Source organism: Chelonia mydas, chromosome 3 (assembly GCF_015237465.2).
Source record: "Chelonia mydas isolate rCheMyd1 chromosome 3, rCheMyd1.pri.v2, whole genome shotgun sequence".
In the NCBI taxonomy this organism is placed as follows: Eukaryota; Metazoa; Chordata; order Testudines; family Cheloniidae; genus Chelonia; species Chelonia mydas.
The window spans coordinates 77,388,037-77,409,540 of NC_057851.1; the positions used below are offsets into that span (position 1 = coordinate 77,388,037).

At 39.8% G+C, this 21,504-nt stretch overlaps 1 protein-coding gene across 11 annotated transcripts in view; it reads right to left on the minus strand.

The window, feature by feature from the left end:
• Positions 1–21,504, minus strand: part of HACE1 (HECT domain and ankyrin repeat containing E3 ubiquitin protein ligase 1) — an 89,259-nt gene that overhangs the window by 48,164 nt on the left and 19,591 nt on the right. For 9 of the 11 annotated variants that reach the window (XR_005224654.2, XM_007067000.4, XM_043542710.1 and 6 more), the window contains 6 exons: positions 21,109–21,240; positions 19,976–20,058; positions 17,133–17,229; positions 13,507–13,608; positions 10,530–10,636; positions 3,360–3,606 (listed from right to left, as the gene is read on the minus strand). Coding sequence is in view for 10 of the 11 variants with exons in the window: in XM_007067000.4 (XP_007067062.1) it covers positions 3,360–3,606; positions 10,530–10,636; positions 13,507–13,608; positions 17,133–17,229; positions 19,976–20,058; positions 21,109–21,240 (768 nt within the window). In the remaining variant the exon portion in view is untranslated. The remainder of the gene's footprint in view (positions 1–3,359; positions 3,607–10,529; positions 10,637–13,506; positions 13,609–17,132; positions 17,230–19,975; positions 20,059–21,108; positions 21,241–21,504) is intronic. The other 2 variants (XM_007067001.4, XM_043542711.1) reach the window with 2 other exon arrangements.

The window sequence follows — 21,504 nt, forward strand, 5'->3', positions numbered from 1 at the left end:
TGGCGCTGCTTCCGGGAGCAGCTTGAAGTAAGCGACACCCAGAGCCTGCACCCCTGACCCTCCCAGTGCCCCAATCCCCTGCCCCAGCCCTGATCCCCCTCCTGGCCTCCGAATCCCTTGGTCCGAGCCTGGAACACCCTCCTGCACCCCAAACCACTCATCCCCAGCCCCACCCCAGAGCCCACATCCCTAGCTGGAGCCCTCACCCACTCCCGCACTCCAACCCCCTGACCCAGACTGGAGCCCCCTCCCACAGCCTGAATGCCTCATTTCTGGCCCCACCCCAGAGCCTGCACCCCCAGCCGGAGCTCTCACCCCCTCCCGCACTCCAACCCCCATTTCGGGGGCATTCATGGCCCAAGACTTTAGGCACTTCTGAAAATTTTAAAATATAATAAATCAGTATATTAAGAGGAGTAACCAGATTGCATATGATCATATTTATTAAACCACACATTTCCCTACACAACAACATGGGTAACATTTGCTCCATCTACAGCCTTTTTAAACAGTCTTGCAGCATGTCCAAAAGGTCAGCAGATTCAGGGTCTTTTGAACCCTGATGATTACATTCCAAAGGAAAGGGCTCCTTCACAGAGGACACCCTGCTACTCTTTTATACTTAGGGGTAGGAGGGGGAAGAGAGGACCAGTTCCCATGCCTGTACTGATCTTCACAGCACAACATGACACAGGAAGGTGGTTTCTCAAAAAGGAAGTTTCTAGAGTTGGTCTTTCCTTGAAGAGCACCCTGCGGCTTCACCTAGTGAAGAATACATACACCTGCCTACAAGAGGGAACACTTGCATACAATATCTGTTCTCAGAGCTCTGCGGTAGGTCAAATGAATGCATAGCATTCATCCTTTGCACTAGTTCTTCTCACTGCTTGGTGCAATTCAAAGCAAAGCCCTAATGGTTTGAAAGCCAACTACATAAGACTACTACTTTCGTAACAGCAGTCATGAAAGTTAAGATCAACTGGAATCCTAGATCAACTCCGTAGCGTACTCAGGGGAGGAGCGGGGCAGCGGCTGCTCCCCCACCGAGCACAAGTGGCGCCTTTTTAATTTTTACTCACCCAGCGGTGCGCCGGGTCTTCAGCGGGTTCTTCACTTGCTCCGGTCTTCGGCAGCGGGGGGTGTCCTTCGGTGCCGCCGAAGACTGGAGTGAATGAAGGACCCAATGCTGAAGTGCCGCTGAAGACCCGGAGCGCCGCCAGGTGAGTACAAGCGGGTGGCGCCTTTTTTTTTTTTTTTTTTTATCTCCGCTCCCCGTTTTCTCCACCTGGCTACGCCACTGGATAAACTGTAAAGCCAGTGGCAGAACTCTAAGTTAAGGACCTTTGCCTTTAAGTATCTTACAATCTAAAGCCTAAATTTAGCAATGTTGAGGGTACTATGGAAGATATTTTAATATGATTTGACATTGTGCTTATTTCACCTTTGCATGGATTTATATTTTGACTTGTGGCAGTAACTTTTGCTACTCACTGTAGTTATTTCAGAAGCTTGTACTTGATATGTATCAACCAATCGATTTTGGCCCCACTGAAGTTAACAGCAGCAGTCAGTTTTATCATTGACTTCAGTAGGGCCAGAATGTCACCCGAGACACACATTTTAAAATGTATTAAATATGTACACATTGTTTGGTACCATTGAGAGATCTTAAGCAGCCTCCACTTGAAAAAGTATCCACTGCTAACAGGCAGACACAGTATGACGTCTTCCTTCCCAAAGGATTAAAGTGATCAGGGCCACTACATACCTAAGGAAGGATTAAAGAGGAAAACATGCCTTCTGGGAGCCAAATACTGTCTGGCCCTCACCACCTAAGCTATCTGAATACTGTGAGTCCAAAAGAAGCATACTCCTTGCAACATGCCACTGAAGATTTTTAAACTAGCCCTCCCCATTGCTAGTAAAGTAAAATATAAAACTGGAGATGAGGGCTAACACCTCAAAGTGAAAATGAATCTGTCCTAAAAATACCCAGACAGAAAAGCCATCAGAAGCCAAGGCAGAATCCTCTCTTCAAAATTTAAGGTTTCTAAATATAGACAAACTTCGCTAAAAACAAACAAAACAAACTGAGACCCATCATGCAATTCTCACTTTTGCTAATTAGCAAGTTAAGATTTAAAGCCATGTTAGTACAGAACATCGTTAAATATACTCAGTTCATGTATTTGAAAATATAAGTTTTGCTTTATATAGTGTAAAAAGGCTATTACCAGTATATTTTGAGAAAGCAATGTGATCTTAGTAACACAAACCTTCCTCATAGCATTCTGCCATTAAATCTTTGCTGACAATAAGGGAGGGCACTGTTTGAGTAGAGTTTAGTGATGTTCACCTGCATATCAAGTTATTCAACTGTAATATTTCAGTTTTAGGAAAAAGCTTGAGTTATATTAGCAATATTTCTTCTGCAGTAGACTTCATATTTCCCAGTAGAGTCCACTGAGAAAAAGGACAGACTATTTTACCAACAAGAATCAGACATCATCTGAAACAGAGAGGCTTTTTAATTTATATATTTTCTCCCCTCCTTCCAGTAGGTAACACTATTCAACAAAATGAAGAATTACAAGGTTCAAATTTTGAGTATTCTCTTTTGGGGCTGCTTTGTTTCTACCAACATATTCATCTCTCAACATACATACATACCTATCTCAATGCTAACGTGATTTTCACGTCATTAAGAAAATGTAACAACTCTGTCTTTTGAAAAGAAGAAATTTAGCGGATAGCAAAAACGGAATGCTTTACAAAATAGCAAGTTACGCAATTTCCTACAGAAGTATCATATACATGAAAAATATACATTCAGAGGTGAGACTTCATTAACCAGAGCTTTGTACAGATGTGTAAAGATAGTAGAAAGCCAATAAGCTTTAAAGTATTCAGTAATAAAGTTATTGGTTGAAAGTTCTTAAACAAGATTACATCAGAAAAGACTTGGTGATGAAAGCGAAGAAAGAAACAGATTAAATTTAATCTATTTTGAGAAATATAAAAGAAGTGATAAAAACTTGATAAACCTCTAATCATCATATTTTGGGTTTACATTTATGCATTCTAGTATATTTCTTAATATTACAGCATTGAGATTACAAGCTATACTATTAAACCTAAAACAGAAATTAAAAACTAAGATCTACCATTACAAACACAGATTGATAATAAGACATTTTAAATGTTTTAAAATGACATGAGATTATTAGTAGGAGAAATTAAGAAAAGAAAAAGAAAAGGTAAGTTGTAGGTCAATAAAAAAAATGTAAAAAAACTGATTACACAAAAAGTAAAGAGGTGGGCCTAGCTTAAAAACAGATATGGGTAACAACCAAACTTACTTCCTGTTCATGAGATGTCTGATTAATGAATGCATGCTTTGTGAAATTCATCTCTTTAACGTCTATCTTCCTAACAACGTCATATACTTTTCTGACCTTGAACACCTGACTTCTTGGAGTTTTATTTCCATTGTAGCCCATGTCATTTCCATTATTGGGAGAGGACGGGCCTATGCGAAAGACATGACAAAATATCCTCACGATCCTTAAGAGACTCTTCATTTGAGCTTCGTAGTTACTTGACAAGCTGGGGGGAAAAAAAATTGAAGTATTTTTCCGTAAATTAAATGATTCAGTATATAGAGGGGTAAACACAGCCCAACACTTGGGGATTTAACAGTTCTCCAACACACATGGCTAACAAATGATGGACCTATTCCCCATCCCAAAAGGACAAGGAACACATGCTGTAATTTTTACTGATTTCTAACCATATTTAAATTCCAGATATTTTGCAATAATAGCTAAATAAAAATAGCAAATACAAACTTTTAGGGTATATTTTTTAGTGTTTGTATATACCTACACCATTTCTGAAGCATGGGTAAGAGATGCCATCTACAACAGTAAGGTCTTAACACACCACTAATCATAAACCAAGTTGACTCAGAAGAAAATGTTTTCTCCAAGTGAAATTATCTTTCAGCCTACTACTAGAACTGTGCCAGCCAAAGAGACTGTGCTAAAGTCCAGTATTAGCAAAATACTGTGCTGAATACATCAAATTAGACCAATCTGCTAATGGGCCAGGATGATAGAAATCACACTGCTTCCACAAAAAAAAAGTTGTGATGAACAGCATGCTAGCTAGTGTTTTGCCCCATGTAATAATGTAATATATGTAATAATATTCAAAAAAGTCACTAAATAAATAAAAAGTTTAATACCTGTGTGACTACATTGACCAGAACTTCAACTATAGACCAGTATCCCTGCACCATCAGTGTAATTATTAACATATAATCTAGATATCAGTGAATTCATTCAACACCACAGACTCAACCATGTTCAGATTGCTTTCTGTTAACAAGCTGTACAACCAAGCTTCAAGAATTTTTCAAGCCTAGTAAAAAGGATGCTTGTCCTCTGTGAAAAATCTGAAGACACCATAACACAGTTTTAAACAACTTCAAGGAGCAGCAGGGGGAGGAGGGACAGGACATCCTGCTCTGAAAGTGCCCCTCTCAGCAAGGCGCCGGGGTCAGTGACCCACCCCACCCCGAAGTCGGGTCCTGAGAATAAAGTAGCTGTGATGGGGTATACAAACCCCATATGGGTTAGGAAGGGGTTGTTAAGTTCAGTGACCCCAGTCAGCCTGGGTGTCAGGCTGGAAGGAGGAGTTGGAAGGAAGAAGCACAGCTCAGCTGGATGCTGACCTGGCATGAGAGTAAGCTGGCAGTTACCACATCATGCAAGAAACCTGGCTAGGACTGGAAACTGACTGGAGACTGTAGTGTGCCAAAGACTCCCTGTGGGAGGGTAGGCCTGACACACTGTTCATTTGAATGGTTACCAGAAATTCCCTGGTGTGCATTAAGGCAAGAAGCTGCAGCTGGGGTGTGTATGAAAAGAAGGGGGTTGAAAGCTGAGCTCAGCAGGGCTGAAGGTTTTTTTAGTTTGTCTGAGGAACAGGTTTTTGTTGTTTTTTTTTTTTGGGGGGGGGGGGGGGGGATGGATGCAAAAATATGCATGAAGAGAAGGGAATAGGAAAAGTAACAAGGGATGACAGCAGGCATGAAAGGATGTAGTGAAGAGCACAGATAGAAGAGTTAGAGAATTTTTGTGACTGGGAAAACTTTCAAGGTCCTGGACAGTGAAGGGTGCAGATGAGGGGTGAAAGGAGGAACTGAAGGTAGAGAAGAGAGGCCTGAGCAACTTAGCTTCATGGGGCCCCCTGTGGCACAGGGGCCCAAGCAACTGCCCTGCTTGCTACCCAACACTGGCCCTGGCTTTTATATGCAGAAAAACAGTTGTGGCACAAGTGGGCAAGGAATTTTTTTCACATGTTGGGGAGGGCCTCAGAAAGAAAAATGTTGACAACCCCTGCAATAAATTATACCCTCTAATTTTTGAGATGTGTGTGGTGACATAGCTATAAAAAGCCATATACCTACTCACCTACTATCTTGAAGGGTGTTGTAATAGTGCCCTGACTAAGTTACTGAACCAGTGAATATTAATGTTATAGCATAGGTTGTTCCAATCTATGCAGCATACCAAATAACAATCATGCCCCAACAGTATTATAATATTCCTTAAAGAAGATTCGTCAGTGAGGAAGCAACCTAGATCTGCTGCAATAGCCTATACATAGTATATAAACACTGGGTATTAAAATGTCGTATTAGCCAGTTTTCAGTATTTCTTAAAACATGGTTTGCCTGTCCGTCGCAGAAGGTAGCATAACTATTTTTAAATAACCACCTAAACCAGACCAAACTACATGTAAAATTGGTTCAAGCAACATTAGAGTGCCAACAGCATATGAAGCACTGTACTAAACAAAGCACTTCTTCTGATTGGGTCTGAAAGAGTTCATCCTCTAAAAAAGGAAACAAAGAAGGGGGAAAACTACATTTTTTTTTTTTAAAAGACTGTCTTTTTTAAATAAAAGGTACTATTAAAATATTTGAGTATTTAAATTAACACCTTTTTGGAAAAGTGATATGTCGAGTTCACATCTTTCCTGCTGGTATTTGATCTTTGACCAGGGAGCTTTTTTGTAAGCCAGGATTAACAAAAAATATTACAATGTGACAGAAAAGGCTGCATTTTCCCTGGTTAAATTTTAAAAAAGGAAAAAAAAACAATTGTACAGGTTCAAAATCGTGGTCACCTAAGTCCTTGGTCATAGCCACACATTTATCATTTTGGAGATTCTTATCTAGCCACCACCAAAGTTTCTGAACACAAGACATTTTAATTTAGATATGAGACAAACTTAATTCATCCATGTGGATCAGCCTAATGGCAATGCTTTCCACATTAGAATTTGGTTCCAATCTTTTACTTCCCAGGCTGAAAATGCTTCATAAGTATATCACCAGCCCAAAAGAAGAAATAAGCTAACATTTTCCCTAAACTAGTATTAATGAATCCTGGATTGAGTTCCATCCAGTCCTCTTCTGCAAATAGTATCCCACCACATCTGCTATATATGTTTCAGAAAAGCTATACTAGACATGCTGAGTATTAAAAAGATACTACTTGCATTGCTCCACCTGCAAAACTAGCTTCCCTTAGTTACAAAGGTTAACTATACAAGCATCAGCACGCATTGTCTAGGTACTCATGACCCCCAACACTAATACCTGACTTCCTCATAATTTATTTGAAACAACTCCATGTGTGGAGAAGTATTATGCCTATTTTACATATGGGGAACTGAGGCACAGAGATTCAACTGTGACTTTGGGCAAATCACCTAAAGCTTGTGGCAGGGAACTAAACCCAGGATCTCTCAAGTATCATTTCTTCACCTGCACGATGCTGGTAACAAAATAACCACTATAAAACCTTGCTGAAGTACAGAGATGGCTTGCAATGTAGGAAGGGGGAATAACCAACAAAGGTTTTTTTGAAAATCTGAAAGTATTTTGCCAAATTTTTTTAATTATACCCCTTGAGATATAAAATACTAAGATTTTTTTTTGAAACTACTCCACATTGCATATACAAAAATGTCACTCCATTTCTGTTAGCTGACTCCTATAGGTTGCTTTCATGCTTCAGCAGGATTATGTGCCATTTGTGACACCATCATCTTACACGGTGGTACATTTGTTGTGACTCCATGAATTTAGAGACCTAAAACAATGCATTGCAAAAATGTATACATATAATCTGGTGTTCAACTCAAAAGTCTACAGGTCTTTTAAAACAAGAACAAAAAAAACAAAAAAACAAAAAGTGAGCTTATCTTTGTATGCAATACATAAAATTAAAATGGCATTAAACCAATGCACTTTAATGTTGTTTAACTTGCGATGAACTAATATATTTTTTTAAATATACCTTTAATGTTTTTCTAGTGAAGTAGATCCATGTCAAAAGGAGAAGGCAACAAATGAGTTTGTGGAAGAATCTGAAGTTCTAGACATAGTAGGAAGCTCTGACCTGCTACCTACAAATTGGATCCATACTCAAAAATGCTGGTAAAACAAATTTAGTTGGGAGTGGAAGGGGACCTATTTGATCCCCTGCTGACTGAAAGGACAAGCTGCCAACTTCCCTCAAACTGTTCATGAGCATTGCCCAAACAAGTCCTTTCCTTTCCTTGATGCACAGAATCTACCCAATTAATACCCTCTCTCTAAATCACTCCTTTTCCAGAAAGGTTTCAAGAAGGTTTTAATGAGGCAATTCCACTCTGGAGTTATCTTATTTCAGTTAGCCCTTTCAGAGAAAGTCTGACTCACTTCTCTAGCAAGGGACAAGAGAGTCTGTGCCAATCCATTACTACTGAAAGCAATGAAATCTGGTAAACTTTCCTGTAAAAAGTAAGAGGTGTTTTATGCCAACAACAAGATTGCGTGAAGTAACAAAGAAGGTCAGTGCACGACAGAGTTAGCAAGTAGCCTACAAGGTCTGAGGTAAAACCTATATACCACCACACACTGTACAGCAATGAAAGTTGTAGAACACCAGAGGAAGAATGGACTGAGGTGGAGAAAGGTGCAGAAAAGATATTGCTAATGGCAGAAGCTGCTTCTCAGAAGTGCTCCTAATAGCAAATTCAAAGAAAGAACCAGCTTCTTCTGGGTGTCAGCAGACATATCCAGAGGCAAGATCCTACCAGGACATTTTAGTAGGCTTACAAAGACAAAAATCTTCTTTAAATGGAGTTCTTTAACGTACAGGGAGCCAGCGTAATAATTTGGCACTAGAGAAGTGAGTACACTTGTATGCAAGACTACTGACATCCACTTTCTGCACATCAGTCTGAAGAATGGGGACATAAGATACTTATACAGGTGTTATTAAAGAAGTGTGAACAGGTGTGGGAATGGATGAGGATGGCAACAAACGAAGTTGAGGCAGTGGCATACATAGCCATACAGGATCAGACATGAAGCCCATGTAGACCAAGATCCAGCCTGCAATAGCAACATGATTCAGATGCTTAAGACAATGCTGTCAAACAGCAGAAGCCTGATTTGTGGAGTAGCTAGATGTGAGAAGAGAATTCAACTTAAGGAAAATGCTAGTGTTAGACAGCAGAAGCAAAATGAAGCATGGGAGATAGGAGTACCTTGTATGTGAGGATACTCTTGCCTTGCAGAAGCACCTGTGTTAGTGCAACGTTTAGCTGAAGGAACATGAAGCAACAAGTTATAGGTAAACTGTATCAAAATGGTAGATATGGCCTGTAACGTTACACCCAATATTCTTCATAGAAATATTGTTATGATATGAATATAGCATAACAAAGATATGTTTTATGCAAGATGAGTCATGTGAGATTAATGGATAGGTTATGATTTACTGAATGTGATTATCCAGTGCATATGCAGGTATCATTTCTGTATCTAAAGTTAGGAATATGGACTATGTAACTATTACAACTGGGTGTGTTTTTGGAAGACACCCACCATACAACAGGCCATCACATTTGATGGTCCATTAGGCAGAAACAACAAGACTGAAGATACTAATCTCTCTCCTTCCTGAGAGGCGTCCTGGGACATAGTTGTGACACTACCAGGCCAGGTGGCCTTGTCACTTGATACTAAACATTATCTTGGACTTCTTGTAACTTTCCATGAAAAGAAGGGGGCAGAGGGGGTCTGTCAAGTTGGAAAACAAAAAGAGTCCAGCCTTATGTAAATATTATTGAAGGGTGGGGAGGAGGGCAAATGGGACTCTGCTCCATTGCCTGCCTGCCCAAGAAGAAAGACAGCTAAAAGACACCTGAAGGGATGGCAAGGGGGGAGTCCAGACTGAGACAGTGGTCCAGTCTGAAAAGAGGTATAACTGGAACTCTAAGCTACAGAAACTTTGCAACCTGCCTAAAATAACATTTAGAGTAAGAAACTACATTGTTACCCGTTTCTTGAGTGTATTAAGCTTAGCTTACGTATTTTGTTTTATTTGCTTTGTTCTGTTTATCTCTTATACTCACTTAAAATCCGCCTTTTAGGGTTAATAAATTCGTTTTGTTTATTATTAAACTCAGCTTGTGCAATTTCCAACTGGGAGGGACAGGGGGACAAGAAGTTGTGCATCTCTCTCTTCACATTGAGGTAGAGGGTGAATTTTTATGAGTTTGCATTGTACAGATCCTTGTATACAATGCAAGACAGTATTATTTTGGGGTTATTTCTGAAAAGGGGTGTACACGTGAGTGCTGGGTGAATCCTCTCACAGAGAGCTGACTTCGGTCTGTGTCTGCAGTTGGGTGTGGCCCTACATGTGTGTGTGGAGCCCAGAGAGCTGAATTCAGCAAAACAGAGAGAGGGAATCCAGGCTAGTGGAACAGGAGGTGGGGCTTAATACATCAGATGGCATCCCAAAGAGGGTCTAACCCATCACACAGTCATTAAGGATTCTAAAGACACATGGTTGAGTATTATCAACATAGGTACACAAAAATCTTAAAATTAAAAAGGTATAAATCAGATGACTAGGGAATAGGCAGCAGGAAAGGGCTAGGAGATGATATGTGTCTTTCACAGCTCGGCAGACAGCTTGTTGAATTTGGATGATCTTGACACACCAAACAAAATGCATTAGCCCATAATAAACCCATCCTAAAGATCTACTTACCTTAAATCTCAAAGAATGACTATGGACCCCATGCTTTGCAGCTTACTACCTGACCCTAATCTGCCCTTTCAAGTGAAAAGAGGTGGCAGAAAACTCCACTAGATCCTAGATCCGGCACTAAAGAGCCCCCAAAATCATAATGCCTACCTGATCTCCACTAAAAAAAACTGCACCGTTTCTTTTAAAGAGCCTTTTAAAGAGATTCGTTTAAAATGCAAAATGAAAGCCCCACTAGGATGGTCTTTCTTCAAATGTTTCTACCAAGTATGACTGATATTTGTCTTCATGCCAGCCGGGCAAGAAATCAAATGAAAATAAATATTCTGTTCTTGATATAACAAGTGGAACTAAGTATCTTTAAGCATATTTTTCATTACTGACCTACTTGCATATTTTGACACTTACCTAAGTAGTTTGTGACCATTTGTTGTAGCAACTTCAGCAAGGCTTGTTAGGATCTTAAGGTACTGGCTTTCACTCTGCTGGGATAAGTGTTCTAGAACTTGCCGTAACTGGATATGGTAAAATAAAGTAGATAACATGTTCTATTACAGATTAATCCAAAACATAACATATAGCTAGGTGAGGCAGGAACCCCACAGAAACGGTAATATGTATGTGCCCAACCATTTCATAATTAGCACCTAATACTCAAAAAGATCTTTTAAACTGAAAATCTATTGAAAAATTCATTTTAGAAGTTGGTTTTTGTATTATAGGACTTGAGAATATAGCATGAATAAATGCTCTGAAAGTACTAATAAAAAAATTATGCAAAGTGTCATTTTTTTTTGGTATGAAAATCCATCAAGTAGATTTTAGAATTTATGAACATATAAGGCGGCAAATTCAAGATTAGCACAAGCTTCATCACTCTGCCGATATGACTAAGTTTCTTGATTTGTTCCTTTGCTGCCCTATAATGTTACATCAATAGCCTGGCTGATCCCTAACTTTCACTACTTCCATTCTTATTCAAATAGTGATGAGCTCCAAAGTCCAAATTGTGCTAACCATCAGTTCTTTAAATTCATTCTCTCCTCGTCCTTGCTAAACAACTTTACTTCTCCCAAGCAGACTTATCTTGCCAACAACCAGAGTCTCTTCTCTACCTTCAGTTCCTCCTTTCACCCCTCATCTGCACCCTTCACTGTCCAGGACCTTGAAAGTTTTCCCAGTCACAAAAATTCTCTAACTCTTCTATCTGTGCTCTTCACTACATCCTTTCATGCCTGCTGTCATCCCTTGTTACTTTTCCTATTCCCTTCTCTTCATGCATATTTTTGCATCCATCCCCCCCCCCAAAAAAAACCTGTTCCTCAGACAAACTAAAAAAACCGTCAGCCCTGCTGAGCTCAGCTTTCAACCCCCTTCTTTTCATACACACCCCAGCTGCAGCTTCTTGCCTTAATGCACACCAGGGAATTTCTGGTAACCATTCAAATGAACAGTGTGTCAGGCCTACCCTCCCACAGGGAGTCTTTGGCACACTACAGTCTCCAGTCAGTTTCCAGTCCTAGCCAGGTTTCTTGCATGATGTGGTAACTGCCAGCCTACTCTCATGCGAGGTCAGCATCCAGCTGAGCTGTGCTTCTTCCTTCCAACTCCTCCTTCCAGCCTGACACCCAGGCTGACTGGGGTCACTGAACTTAAAAACCCCTTCCTAACCCATATGGGGTTTGTATACCCCATCACAGCTACTTTATTCTCAGGGCCCGACTTCGGGGTGGGGTAGGTCACTGACCCCGGTGCCTTGCTGAGAGGGGCACTTTCAGAGCAGGATGTCCTGTCCCTCCTCCCCCTGATGCTCTGTGGCCATCTGCAGCTGCTGCTTCTCCTGCCTCCACCTCAGCTTGGAGCTGCCCCGGCCAACCTGCTCCTGAGAACCTCCTGTCTGCTGTGCAGAGCACAGGTGGACGGCTGATGTTGGGGTGTTCCCATCTTCCCGCCGTGTACCCACTCTCCATTGAGCTGGGGGGGGGGGGGGGGGGCAGGAGTCTGTGCTGCTACCAATTTCACAACCTGAAGAACATGTCAGTGACTGTGAAATAAGCCCTTCCCAGTGAAATCTGATCTCCCTGAAATTAGCCGGACTGCAGAGGGACAGGACTTGTCTTTCCCCTGCACAGCTGTTATCAGAGGGAGATCAGTCCCACCTCCACAGCACCCTCACTTCTGCACTACAGCAGCCCCAGAGCTGGGCTGGGGGCTGCCTCCCCCCAGCAGCCCCTGTCCAAGCTTAGGGTGCCCTGCCCAGACTTGGGGCTGCCACCCCCCAGAGCTGCTCCTGCCAGGGCTGCAGGCAGACAGGCTCCAGCCGGGACTCGGGGCTCCCGACCCCTGCAGCTCTTGCCCAGGCTCAGGGTTGCCGACCCCCCCACCCATCCCTCTCAGCTCCTGCCCGGGCTCAGGGACTTGGGCTGGGGGCTGCCACCTCTTGCTGCTCCAACTAGAACTAAGGGTTTTCACCCCCCATAGCTCCTGCCTGAGCTCCAGGCTTCTTCCCCCTCTGCCAGTGAAATTGACCAAAGTGAACTGTGAATTTGGTAGGGCCCTAGTCATGAGTGGGAGCTGCCCGCTGCTACTGCACTTCAGACTTGTGAGTTCTGTGCTTAAAGAGATAGCTCACTGTCTCTCTCTCATACACGCACTCTCCCCCCCAACACATACTTGTATTACTGTTGTTGTTACTTCTTGGTACTTCCTCTCAAAATGCACAATGCACATATATTCTCTGTAACTTTATTCTTTCAAAGTTAGTTAAGGATTACAGTACTGTTATTTTACTTTATTGGGCTGCACATTTCATAATTTTATTTCTCTTCTATGTTTAAAATTCTTTGAGTAATGAGTTCTAAAATGCCTGGCTGGAGTAATTATCATTACTACTTTTATTACCATATTGTGCTTTGTAATTCATTATTTAAAGTGGTATAACCAAATAATAGTATCCTTCTAGAATGTAAATTAGGTTTGTATTCACTTTAGCAGAGCCAGTTTAAAAAATATTAGCTAAACACATAACTTTAGACACTGTGCACATGGAGGTCACTTATTTTAGTTATATCTGTAAAATAACAAAATTTGTATGAAAATAAATGCAGTTCCAAGTATGGTACTCAAAGCAAGGATGGAGTCAAATGCTAGTGAGTCACGTACATGATTGTGATCAGTAAACAAATTCCAAAATAAATTAGGAGAATTTCCATTCTTAATAAAAGAGAAGAATCCTTAATCACATACGTTAAAATTAAATAAATACATTTTTAATGGAGTGAAAAAACAATGGACTAAAATACAGTAGACAATGGCACTAAGAGTGTGTTAGAGAAAGTAAGGAGAGAGAGACTGACGTAGACACAGCATAGAAAATATGTATTACCATGTTTTCCCGTAGCTCTTCATTCTGTGTCATTTGAATAATTGCCTGGAAGAGTCTAGGATGATGCTGTATTAAAACTTCACAAGTCTCTCCATACCCACCCTGTAAGACAGCATTTTTAAAGCAAGAAACTATTATAAAACAATTTTAAGAACAAGTGCTATATGCATACTTACAGACAGGCAGTCCATCCTCAGGGACCTATACTAAAGAGCAAATGCAAAAGACCCAAAGTCCTCATCTCAAAGTAAAGACTTGAAAGTTAAATAAAAAGTGAGCTTCAGGTGTTGAGTGGATTTTTTGTTAATACAGATAAATGAACATTCATGTGTCAAGCATTAGTAGTCTCAGTTTCTCTTCTCAAGGTAATCAATTTCATCTTTGAAAAACTACAATAACTTTACATTCCAGCAGCCATTTTAACTGATAATTAAGAAGAATGCTGAAAACAATAGAGTTATACATAAATCATATTAGCTCCTGCTTTCACATTTGGTGGGTATTGCTATTCTAGCTTGTTGCACCCAGAAAACTAATTCCCCAAAACAGGATTAAGATGCCTTAGCTAAAGATTCCCAAATCACAAGCTCATGGGACACATTTTTTTTTAATCTTATAGATCCTGGCAATAGGATAATCCCATAAACAATGTATAACTTTTTAAATTAAAATGAACAAGACAAGAAAATCAAAGTATTATGACTAGATATGCGCCCAAGACACCAGGTTTAAAAATGAACTTCCCAAAATCTGGAGTTCTGAATTGTATCACATCTCTGATTTTGTTTCAGGAAATCTACCCTAGATGACTTTTTGGATTTCCCTACCAGTCAACAGCACTTATGCTTCAGTTATATTTAAAAGTATTAGAATATTAATATAGGTCTTTATAACACTCAGTTTCCTCAACAGTATCACACCAGCACAATCTTCAAGGTCCTGTGTCACAAACATCTTTACAGACAAAGCTCACTAGCCAGGACTCCTTTAAGCACCAGTAAATGACACTTTAGAAGTCAGCCAAGTATAATCCTCTAGAACCAAGCACTTGCACAAACACACCCCAAGTTCCTGTAAGCCCACAGAGGACAGTACTTCAGGTATCCAACTAGAGTCATCCCAGAATATGCTGACTGATGAAGAAAATATACAAAAGTAAGCGGCTACACATATTAGAGGAATCCCCAGCTTGCGTTTCTTTCACAGCTCACTCAGCACAGAACTGAATCCAGGCAGAGTTTAGCTGGCTGACTGTTAGAGTCTAAAAACTAATCTCAGTTCTGCAATCTGATTTCTCAGATGGGGGGGAGAAGGGGGTGGGAAGAGAAGAGAGAAGAAGAATATATTCAAAATTAAATGCATCAAAGGAGCAGTAACCACTCCCTTCTCATCACAAATGAGTTGAGCTACCAACGCAGAACTATTAGGAGTGAGCAATAAAAATCAGTAGTGATTAGGAAATATAGTTTTGATAACTATATAAGAAAGCCACATGCTAAGGATGGCCTAGTGTGCTATTTAAAAGGATATCAAGTACGAGTGAGTTAAAAAAGAATTGGATAAGTTCATGGAGGATAGGTGGCTATTAGCCAAGATGGTCAGGGATGCAACCCCAGACTCTGGGTGTCCCTAAGCCTCTGACTGCCAGATGCTGGGACTGGATGGCAGGGGACGGATCATTCAATAATTGTTCTGTTCATTCCTTCTGAAGTGTCTGGCATTTACCACTGTTAGAAGACAGGATACCAGACTAGATGGGCCATCGCCATTTTTTAAAGCCTCTAACTATTCTATTCAGTACTGTCCTAGAGGCAGCAACATCCTTAATACTCTTTCCTATCTCTAGGATACCAATGTATCATTTACCCACTTTCTAACTTACACCGTGTAGATTCCACCTACTGTTCTGGCAGCTATTTGTTTAATTTTTTTAATTAATGTCAAAATTTTCCACTTACAGAGAATCTTGCATATGCTAAATGGTGTCACATGAGTTCTTCCAGTCTGATCTCATGTTTGATAAACTAAAAGACACTTTACAGGTTAAACCTGATTTGGAATTATACTAAGGTATGTTACTCCCTAAGATTTTTGTAGAACCAAAAGAAATGCTAGCAAAAATGTAGACCAGGGATTGGCAACCTTTGGCACGCGGCCCGCCAGGGAAAGCCGCTGGTGGGCCGGGACGGTTTGTTTACCTGCAGCGTCTGCAGGTTCGGCCGATCGCAGCTCCCACTGGTTCACCGTGGTTCACCATCCCAGGCCAATGGGGGCTGCGGGAAGGGCGGCCAGCATATCCCTTGGCCCACGCCGCTTCCCACAACCCCCATTGGCCTGGGACAGCGAACCGCTGCCAGTGGAAGCTGCGATCGGCCAAACCTGTAGATGCTGTAGGTAAACAAGCCATCCCTGCCCACCAGCGGCTTTCCCTGGCAGGCCACATGCCAAAGGTTGCCAACCCCTGATGTAGACTGAGGGAAAGCAGCGTACTGGAGCTGAGGGAACTGTGCCCAAAGTGATAGTAATTAAAGCCCTAGACTTATCAGATACAAAGGTGATTCTAAAAGTGCTATGAATTGAGCAAGACATTTTACAGATTAATCTATTAAACAACTCGTTCAGAATCATCCTTCTTTAAAAAATACCAGAAGCATGAATAGCAGAATTGCTGCCAAACACATGTAGATATTCTTTAACTGTAAGTGACCAGGCATGAATCTGTGTGTGCAGTCTTCAGAAGGTAGAAGGCAATAAGAGAGCTTGCCTAACTTTTAAAGATGACTTGGAAATAGTGTATTTAATATCCTGAATCTTGACCCTTTGTCTTGCCAGACAAAAAGAAACAGGTCACTGGAGTTACAAGATACTCACTAACGTACATTCTATAAAGCCTCGCAGACTTCTGACAAAACTAGATTTTGTTTTGCATGGCAGCTGAAAATGTGTAGGAACAGGAAGTCATAACATCCTCATCCTTTTTAAAATAGAGGCCTGGATGTAGAGATTGCAATACCTTTGAAAAACTGAAGGCTCAGCAGCAAAATCTTCATCTCCTTGAAAAGTTAACATCTGAAGTAATAAGTTACTCTTACGTAGAGGCCTTCGGCTCTTAGCTGTTATAGCAGTTTACACATGAACACCTAAAAGAGAATGTATTACCCCAAGATGATATAATTATGGTCTGAATAAATGTGGCCTTTAAGAAGAGACTAACTGAATGGCTGTCGGTTTACTTCTTTTAAGACCCTAACCTTGTGAGCAGCTATTTTGTGACAGAGGCATCAATCTTCTATATACCTACCCTAATAAGAAGGTAATCTTGGTTGATCTAGATTATAGCAAGAATATACATTCTTCCTAATTACTCAGGAGAAGAAAAATAAAACATTTTCTAATGGAATTAATAGACAAAAAACAGCATATGTTGTGCTATTCTGAACTAATCCAAGAAGTCGAACCAAAAGAGTCAGGTGGAGCTGCTTCCCTGTAACTCCTCAAAAGAGGTCTCTGACCTCCAGGGATGAAGTCCGTGTTTTCAGATAGCAGAAACAAAGGAGGAGAAAAAAAAAAAATCATTCCATATCAATTGTACACAAAACACTGGTTAATGTAAAGCACATGTATACCTGTACACAGAGATCCAGTGGTGTAACTCCATTTTTGTCTGGTAAGTATTTGGCTCCTCTCATCAAAAGGATTTGTGCAGTGTCTCTTTGACCATGGCTACATGAAACACAGAAGGTTTACCAAAAAGTATTTAGCCCCTGAGTGGTACATGTGTCTACATTAAATAGCTAATTAACAGTGCAATAGGTGTTCCTCCCAAACTTTGATTCCCAGCCCAATACAAACTAGAGACCAAATGCATAAAGTTACATTACAGAAATCCATAAGCAGAAGCACAGCATGGAAGATGACACCTTTCTGGTCCCTCTGACATACTGCTAAGTGGCTGTTCTCCAGCCTGCTTCAAAGGTATATTACAAGCACTGGCCTGGGTTGGAATTTTTTGCATATTCATGCAGGAACACTCTGACCACAAGTAACCTCTAGGCCCATTTGATGGTTCCTGAGTTTAATACAGTGCACAAGGAAAAATATAGGCATTTTTAATGATACTTTTACATTGGAAAAGTGTACTTAGAGAAGATGAGATATTATGATTCTTTCCAGATGCCTAGTAAGCTTTCATCCAATAAAAGAATCACTTACATAATTTGTCTCTAACTAACCATGTTCTTACAATAGACTTCAGGGTAGGAAAACAGAAGTTATCCGTTATTAAAAAACTCTTGCCAAATACAGCAAATATAGTTAAATATACTATATTTGCATTAGTGGTGTTTGAAAGATAGAACAGACCTATTCTGTCATCTAGTGCATCATCCTGACAGTGCAACAACATGGTGTATGCGTGTGGTTTTTTTACAATAAGTTTTTAATGTCTAATCTAGATAAAAGTATTCAGAGTGATGGGCTTTACTACTTCCCTTGGGAGACTATTTCACAGTCTAATACCTCTCATTGTCAAAGCTCTGGGTCAAGGAAACAATATAACTACTTTATGTAACATATAATCAGCTATTTTCTTGCAGCCAGTGGTGGTGCATTAAAGACCAAAAAGTGGTAAGTATGCCACACATCCCATACAGTTGCACTTAAGAAAATTAATTTTCCAAGTAAATTTTAAAGGAGAAAGGAAAAATTAGATATAAGTGCTTCTATAGTCACCAGACTACTATAATAGGATGTTATATTATATTGGTGTTAGCCTTTATAACTGCTCACTTTTTAGGCATATATCATCTATTACAGTAGTTTTTAATTTAGAATGGGTGAAATTCAGCCCTCCAGGAAGACCTGGCACAAAGACCTCTACACCAATCAAGGACTGTCTTTACTCTCTGCAAATGAAGCAGTTGCACAGAAGAGGATTATGAGGTTGACTACTACTCAAAACCAATTGGCCTAAAACCATGCATGAGAGCTTCCATTACTACTCCAGCTACAGAGTCTCTATGCTGCATTCCAATGCCCTAACCCTAGATTTGTTCAGCCCTTAAACATCTCCTACAAAGCCCAAGTAATGTGGCTTTAAGCGTATTACATGAATTTCATTCTGCAAATAATTAGTCTTAACCCCTGTATGCCCTTAAACATAGAAAATATTTAGCAGTCTTATTGGGGATATACACAATATTACAATGCAAATGGAATACAGAATTAGCATTTCAGGGTTTTCCCCTTAACTTTACCTGAACCAGGCAGAATAAACCAGGTTTATTCTCAACCAAGGATTTTTCATTGTTAGAAGTCACCATTGTACCCACCACACACTCCTTTCTTTTCTGAAAGGTTTAAATGCCTCTAATCTGGAGCAACTCAGCTGCTTCTTCTAATATCAGTACCAGTCCCTAAATTGAGTGCCAGAAGACATTCAATTAGCTAGCCACTATTTATTCTCTCCTTCCCCTCTCCCCAACTGTCAGCATATGTCTGACCTCCAGCAGACCAGTCTCCCACAATCTAGCTCTTAGCAGGCCAATGGGTCAGCCCATTTCTCACTTTGTTTACATTTATAATTTCACCACAGGTGAACTATTTAACCTGTAATCAAAGCACCAGGATTACAGACTTGTAGATGTCCTAACAAATAGCTGAAAGGATCCAATTAAAATCAGAAGCTATTGGAAATTGAATTAATCAATGTAGAAAACAAAATTTCACTCCAGTACAAAGTCTTTAGGACATGGTGTGTATTTTATGACAGATTAGTTTAGACAGCTGATTCACTTTATGTTGGTTAGTTTATAACGGCATGATTTATAAAGGCGTATTTGACCATATTATAGGTTAGCATCCATTACAGCAATGATTCCAAACCATTTCCATTATAATCCACCTTTTTCACATGTTCAATTTGCAACCCCCTGAAAATTTTTTTTTTAAATGTACAACTGGAACACAATTACTCTTCCAATGAAGTCTTAAACTTGCCACAGATATAACCTTCCCGGAAGTGTAGTACCTTTGATTGTCTGAATTTTTTTTCCATAGTGTTGTTTGAGAATTGTATACAAAGAATAAATTGTATACCTGGAATATTGACCCAGCATGCAAAGCTGGTTAAATACTGGTTATTTTAACAGCTTTCTTATTTTAAATCTAAAATTATGATTCATTAGTTTACTAGGGTATACCCTGGCACAGGTGTAGAAAGGTGCTTAGCCTGCAACATTAACAGACATGTATCTTATATACGTGTGCATGTCTGAAAATGTTGACAAAATATTCAAATACTATACCATACAGCATTCCAGCAAGAGGGAGAGCTTAGACGAAATACATTCTTAGTTTTTGTATTTCCTGATTTGAGTTCTTTGCTATGGATTGAATTAGTGTAGTTTTGTGTATTTAAAAATTAAAATTTTACATTTTGTACAGTATTAGGAAGTCAAACATACCATACCTGCAAGCAAAATAGAGTGGAGTTGCTCCTGACACATTTGGCCTGTTAATATCTGCACCACTGTCTAATAAACACTGCACTGTCTTTTGGGTAAAGGAGAAAAAGTAGTGTCAGAACTAGAAATTAACAAAGATATCACTTGGCTTGAAACTTAGTTTTATGCATCTCTCTTCAGTTATACGAGTACATTTAATTTCCAGTAATACATCTCAAAAGCAAGATACCTAAAAATTAGCAAAAGGATTATGACAGTTACACCCTGAAAAGCTTTCACATTCTCTAGTCTCTATTTCCAGGACTTGGCTTTTTAATTAAAATGCCTTTTATAGGACTTGGCCATTCTGTAAGACCTCTGAAATCAGATTCCCCCCAAAAAAGCTTATACTGAAGTTTAAATATTTATCAGTAAATTGAGGTTAAAAAAAATATTGCCTTTTTGAAAAATATATTAAGAGGAAATTCTAAGTAAAAAACACACTGTAAAGTATGAAAATGCTGAGCTAAGGTACCTAAACAACCTCAACTCTATCCCATCCATATGAGGTAGATGTGTCTATAATTATCAGTCTGATTGCTAGCTGATGTCTTGAACCTTGTAACCCTTGACAGCGTGCCTTCAGGAGCCCTTTCTGGTGGTTCACAGAGTAACTTTTTGACCGCAGCAGAATGGAGAATTGGGTTGGGAAATAGTCCAGAGACCATTTCTTACTCAAAGTGGTCTATATCATTGGATAACAGGATCACTGTTCCATATGATCTTAAAAAAAATTTTTTTTTTGAAGGTCCAAATCTGCAAACATCTATTCTGCATGTATATGCTTAATCCTAATGCAAAATCAATCCCCAAAAGTACAAACACTTAACTGTATCTGATTAAAAGTTGTCATATATGCTTTTCTGTATGTAGTCATTCTGACAAACATGGCTCAAAATACTACACATTGTAGTGAGTAATGCATGAACAAATATTCAAGAACATTTAACACTACACCAATATCTGCAATCAACTATGTAATAATACATTAATCAACTGTATGAACAGCTGTGGGATGTGCATTAAATTATTTAAACTCTCAAAGGAGACCGCAGGTTTTAACAATTACAGTCAGTTCAAATGAGTTTCATGAACTTACTGTCTTGTGACCATTCTGGCAAGCCACGTGTAGTGCTGTCTGTCCCATTGCATCTTCAACATCTACGTTATTGACATGCTGTACAAGATCATGAAGTAGTTCTGTTCGCCCATTGACAGCAAGCCAGTGAATCTAAGTAAAAAAATCAAATTACTAATATTCTTAGTAGTCAATACATACATCTATTTCATAAACACCAGTGTACAAAACCTAAGGCTATGGGGCCAAGATTTTCATAAAAAGGATCCTAGAATTACCTGCCTAAATATGCATCTAGAAGTCTAAATCTGTGCTTGAATTCACAGCAGCTCCCTTTGAACATGAGTAGATTGCAAGAATGTGTTTAAGAAAGGATCCTCAAACACCATACCTGCTGAGGAACGTAACCAGTAGACT